The sequence below is a fragment of the Phaethon lepturus genome, unplaced genomic scaffold (assembly GCF_000687285.1).
Source record: "Phaethon lepturus isolate BGI_N335 unplaced genomic scaffold, ASM68728v1 Scaffold57599, whole genome shotgun sequence".
Lineage (NCBI taxonomy): Eukaryota > Metazoa > Chordata > Aves > Phaethontiformes > Phaethontidae > Phaethon > Phaethon lepturus.
This window is the reverse complement of record NW_010562491.1, coordinates 1-5,556: the sequence shown is the minus strand read 5'-3', so window position 1 is coordinate 5,556 and position 5,556 is coordinate 1. Positions and strand designations below refer to the sequence as shown.

The 5,556-nt window shown below is 37.5% G+C and overlaps 1 protein-coding gene across 1 annotated transcript; it reads right to left on the bottom strand.

Moving 5' to 3' along the window:
• Positions 1–2,577: 2,577 nt before the first annotated feature.
• EXOSC3 (exosome component 3) lies at positions 2,578–5,550 on the bottom strand. The gene is made up of 4 exons (XM_010294258.1): positions 5,528–5,550; positions 5,284–5,433; positions 4,303–4,454; positions 2,578–2,865 (listed from the first exon to the last, which is right to left on the bottom strand). The coding sequence occupies exons 3-4, from the start codon at positions 4,407–4,409 to the stop codon at positions 2,664–2,666; spliced, it is 309 nt and encodes a 102-aa protein (XP_010292560.1). The 5' UTR covers positions 4,410–4,454; positions 5,284–5,433; positions 5,528–5,550; the 3' UTR covers positions 2,578–2,663.
• Between the last annotated feature and the right edge of the window lie 6 nt (positions 5,551–5,556).

The window sequence follows — 5,556 nt, the reverse complement described above, 5'->3', positions numbered from 1 at the left end:
ATACATAATGCAGATCAACATGCCAGAAAGACATTCTACTAAGCAAGGCACATTTCAAGTCCACAGCATCATCTCTGCAAGTTCCATTTCCTGGAACATGTGCTTATGTGCCTTTAATGGAAATGTGAAGGACTTCCTGTAACATTTCCAGCAGAATATGTAATTAACTCATGATCAGTCTGTCTTCCTAGAACCACTCTTTTTTGGCAATCCTGGTTTAGTCACCAAGCCAGAACTAGAAGTTCAAAGACATCATACAGATTTCGCCTAAATATTTTATTCCTTAGATAAAGCTTGTCAAAGCTAGTAATTGGTTTGAGTGTAGATAGTTTTCTTTTCTCCCAGTAAAAAACCCCCAAAACAATATTGCTGCCTTTTAGTAATGCATTTAAATGTTTTTGCTTTCAAGCACTTTTCCTCACATCCATTTTGCTCATAACCACTGTCATTTTTGCCACTGCCTAAATTGTGAAACAAACAAGGATAGTACATACTTAAAATGATTGTGTAGGGAGTAAGACTGAAGTACTTTGTGGATACACCATCTTATTAAATTAAAAACAAGCATAGTTTTAATGTATTTTCTTTCTTGCTCTTGATTAACTAAGGTTATATTTGGGTGATAAGCAGTTGACAATGGGACAGAACAATGGGTGGTGTGAAATAGGGTGTTGATGTTGAAACCTTTCAAGGTCACTGTTTGCTAAGCTGCACCACCAAAACAGCATTTTTAAATCAGGGACTGCTCATGTATCTCACAGGTTAGGCTTAAAATTCAGGACTTCTGGGAGGGAAGGAAGGTTGCTTAGACAGGTAAAAGGGGGAGTGGTAAGGCTAATTGCATTTCAAGCCACAACTCTTCAGGAAATGAGCCACATCATTCACCATTCCTGTGGTTTTACTATTATGATCCAAGATTATTCACAGAAAACGCAGGTAGCACCCTGAGATGACTTGGCAAGTGCTTTTCTGCTTATGCCAGCTATTGTTCTAACAACAGACAACCTGCAGGGACTCTGGTTAGCTAAAGTTGAAAAAACACTGGAAAAGAGCAGAGTTAGTGAAATCCTTATTAAATTACAGCTTTTAATGTGTAGTAAGAGAGAGATTATAGGCCTAAAGGATTTCTGGGATGTGAATGAAAGTCACTTCAGCTGGAAGACAGGTGAAAAAAGATGACTAAAGATCTACCAAGCCAGACAAGCAATACCCTAAATGCTAAATAGGGAGGCCAGTGAAACCCAGAAAGAGTTCTGAATCATAGCCATTAGACTCATATGGAAACCATCAGAGTTGTGTTCTTACTGAATCAGGGGAAGCCCTAGGTAAGCATATTAAAGATGAGTCAGAAGAGCAGCTCTGAATTGAAGCAATTTCTAAATGAGAGGGATGCCAAAGAAAACCATAACATCAAATACCACAGGCTGAACTCTGGATGAAACACAGAATAAATAGGAAGATTTTGTTTCTACTGGAAATTAAGATGGTATTCAGGCTTACTCTAATTAGTAATTTTTTTCTAATTTCTTTTAACTATTGCTATTGAACTATTCAGCTTCTTAAGAACCACAAGACATCACAGATCTAAGGAACTGCTTAAACAGCTCACAGGCAGCTCATTGGGTACATACAGTCAAACTTCTCTCCCACAGGAAGCAGGCATCAGTAACCCCCCTTCCATTACTCCAGGGTTCTGTTTCTCATGAGCAGTAGCAAACTATTCACATATTAAAATAGACTGGCAGCTTATCCTTCCTAGGACAGCATTTCTTCTGTACGCATGTGAAGAAATACTACACAATGAAGCCTAATATAGCTTTTTGCAGAAATGCTTATTTTGTTAAACCTGAAGCAAAGGTATATGGAATCTTCATGCTGTATCTAAAATGGCTAGAATTGAGAAATACATGACTATTGCTTCAGCAGTCTTCACCTAATCTCCAGTTAAAATGCATTTACACAGAAGTTGTGTCTTCAAATAGAATTGCTGTTAAGTATGTTTTACCTCCAGTAAGCCATCAAGCTTCTTGAATGTTCATACTGAAGTTATATCCTAATCACTATGATCTTAAGACTACTAGCCAGGTTATCTTTTGGGGAAAGTGGTAAAGTAACTGGCCATATGATGGGCCTTAGCAACCCTATGATTATTTTATGCTATGCCCTGTAACTACTTTCTGATATTCTCCACCTGTGTTTCTATTCCCAAATTTTGTAAAATAATCACTTCTTGTCATTGTATAAATAGAGCACCTGACCATAACCGAACAACCTGCAGGATACTTTCTGCTACCCCAAGTAAACATGTATTGTTTGAAGTGTTAATATTAATAATGACATAAAAAGCAAATATAAGCAGTTTACAAATCGACCAGTTTTCTTAGGGAAGACTTAAGTAGTTATACCTCAAAACTCACAGCTAGTGGAAGCTTTTAAAGACTATCTCCACATAAGTCAGAAAACTCATAAACATAAACAGGGTTTCATAATCACAAAAGTAAAAACCAAGTTCCTAAATAAGACAAAACAAGCTGAATGGATAAAGGGAACTGAAGAACAACAACAGAAGTCTAGTACTTAAAGAATAGCTTTTAATATAAATCTGAATACAAAAGGAACCAAAACACCCTGTAGTCATCTCAACTCCTCAAGGTTTTCTCTTATCAATTCCCTGACAATTTGGCAAACGCTTGTTTTCTCTGTTCTGCAGTCATATACTCACAGGCTTCCAAAATATTTACTATAATTAAAGTCTGTTGAACTGTTTTTGCTTTTACCCATATTCTTCCATTCATTCCCAGCACCAGCTCAAATGGGTACAACTGTGACAACTCCTGAATTATTTCACATTTGGGAGCCAAGAGTCTGTAAACAAGATTAAAAGAGTCAAGGGAAGACTTAAGAGGTCACATTTGATAGGCACAGCATTATTATCAATCCATAACTAAACCACAGTACTAGTGTTATGGGAGCTACTACAGCGACACCAAAAGGCAAGATGATCAAGCTGCATATGCAATCAAAATAGCAATACAGTACCAGATTTTTAGTTCTCCTCTCATTCAAAATACACACGTAAAAAATACAGCACTATTTAGTTGCTTTTTCTAATTAGATTCACAAGTAACACCTGACAAATTTAAAGTGAATTGATACTTTTATAACAATTCTGTGATTTAATACATACTAAAACTACTGTTAGACAGAAGAACATTTTTAATGTCTTTATAAATTTGGCACCAGTTAGATGCGCCTTCCAAAACACAACTTCCCTTTCTCCTTCAGGAGACAGTACTAACAGCAGTAAACAGAATATTTTGGTTTATTAGGTGATAGCATACTGAAAAATGAAAGTGTCAAGAATATTGTTATACATCTATGATTAAATCAAGCTTTAACAGGCTTTCTCAAAGAAGAAACAAACATTATCAGGATTTAGCAGTTTACTTGCAATATACCGTTATTTCTTCACTTCCTTACAGACAAAATGTGGAAAACAGAATAGCTGCAAAAATATTTTGCATCAGTTCACACTGATTTCTGATAGGACGTGTAAACTAGGCAAATCACTACTTAAAAAACAAGTATGACATAGCTACTCTGTACCTGCAGATTGCTTTTCCAAAGAACACCAAAAACAAAAAAACATCCAAAGGCAACAAAGCTTGACTATTATTTATCCACATAAGCTGGTATTCTTTGATAGTCACAAAAATCTTGTATTTACATCACCATAAGTAACTACAAAGTTCACAATACATTTAAAAGCTTATGAAATGCTTCCTGGATGAACATGTCAGTTTTAAATGAAAATCCCACAATTTTTATCTGTATCCTTATTTCTGTGCAATTTATTTCTCTTTTGAAGTCAGAAAATACTGTGTGTTGATGTGGAAAGACCCCTTAATCAGCTGTCAGTCAAATTTACATTCCCCACTATGCCATTAAGCAGAAAAAGGACAGTAAGCACTTCCAGTTTTAAAACTCCAAAGTAGTAGGTACATACCTGAAAAACCCCAGCTTGAATGTTTGATTTCCCTGGGTCAATGGTTTTGTTTTCCTTATTGCCCTGGCAGCCACGTCACACCACCATAGAGAAGAGCATTTAAATCTCTTAAGGGGGAAAATACATGCTCCTTCTAGGTCAATAAGCCCACTCTGTTCAGTAAAACTCGCATAAATGCACTAAAACAATTACACACTCATAACCAAATTGTCTACACTGCTCAGAGGAAATAGCTGTGCAAATCCTACCCACAATATTACATGTTAGAGTGACTACTTACTTTTTTTAGTACTTACTTTCTTATTAGACCTAAGGAAACTTTAAAGAGGAAGCCATCTTGTCCAATTATTCCCATTCCACTTGATCTTCCACTGCTATCTATACAGACCATCTCTGGTTCCATGTCTTTATTTGCTACAAGGAACTGACCATAAATAAGGTCTCCCACCTAAACAAAGCAGTGTCAAAAAGCAAGGTAATTACAGAAGATCATATTGCACATTTTTAAGAAATACTCAGTTGATAAAGATCCTCCCATAAGGCCACAAAATAGTTTCAAGATATCGGCAATAGAAAAATAAACTGGTATAATAGGAATTTTCATCTTTTCTTCAACTAAAGGAAACACCTGCTAGGAACAAATATCTTGTACCACTGTTGGAATTTTAAAGATATGAAAAAATACAGAATTTTGTTTCATGGAGTATTCCACTTTAATACCAAACATGAACTCTTCTTCAGACTTTAAGGGTGTTAAAAGTAAGCAACCTGCTTTTGCAATTATTTATCAACAACAAAACAGTAACAACCTATTTTGTTTTTCTTTACAGTACATTTTTACATCCTGGTAATGCTATTTCAGCTGAATGCAGAAGCTGTGGCATGCATCTGCCACACAACTGTTTATAACTATTATAAAAAAAAAACTGTTCTCTACCAGTATCAGATTGTGTAAAACCTTGTTTTAAAGCCTTAACTTCAGAGTGCCCTCCGGATGCACATTACTCATGAATTGCACTTACTGCTGGCAGTATTATGGGGAAGTGTAACAAATTAAAAAGCCTGCCACCTGACAGATACCAAACCACACTTAGTTACATGTTCTCTTAAGAAACTGCAGAAAGCCCCATCGTGCAAAAACCTCCAAGGAGGGCCCACTGCAAATAAACCTGCACTCCTCCTCTTACGTGCGGCTTGTAAAAAAAAGACCACTGAAACGTAACAGAAGCACCAAGCGACATCACTAAAGCGTTACCTCCGATAAACAATAGTATCACCTGCACATTTGGCCTGTTCCTCTTCGTGGCGCCTTCAAAGGCCAAGTAGGACAGAGACGCCTGCTCACTCCCACCGACGTCTAGCTTAAACACGTCTCCCGCTTTGGCCGTCACGATTCCTATTACGTGGTCGCCCTTCACCGGAACATACTGCAAACGGAGTTTGTGGACAAACACGTCGGGCAAGCGCGGGAAAGAGAGGGGGTCCCTCCCCGCCCCCAACCCGCTCCCTCTGCGCCCCTACCCGCTTCTGCTGCGAGTCCACCCAGTAGG

Coding starts and splice junctions, on each gene's coding strand:
- EXOSC3 (XM_010294258.1), bottom strand. CDS start 4,409: ATGGAACCAGAGATGGTCTGTATAGATAGCAGTGGAAGATCAAGTGGA. Junction 2,866..4,302: donor TCCTTAGGTCTAATAAGAAA/GTAAGTACTAAA, acceptor TCTTGTTTACAG/ACTCTTGGCTCCCAAATGTG.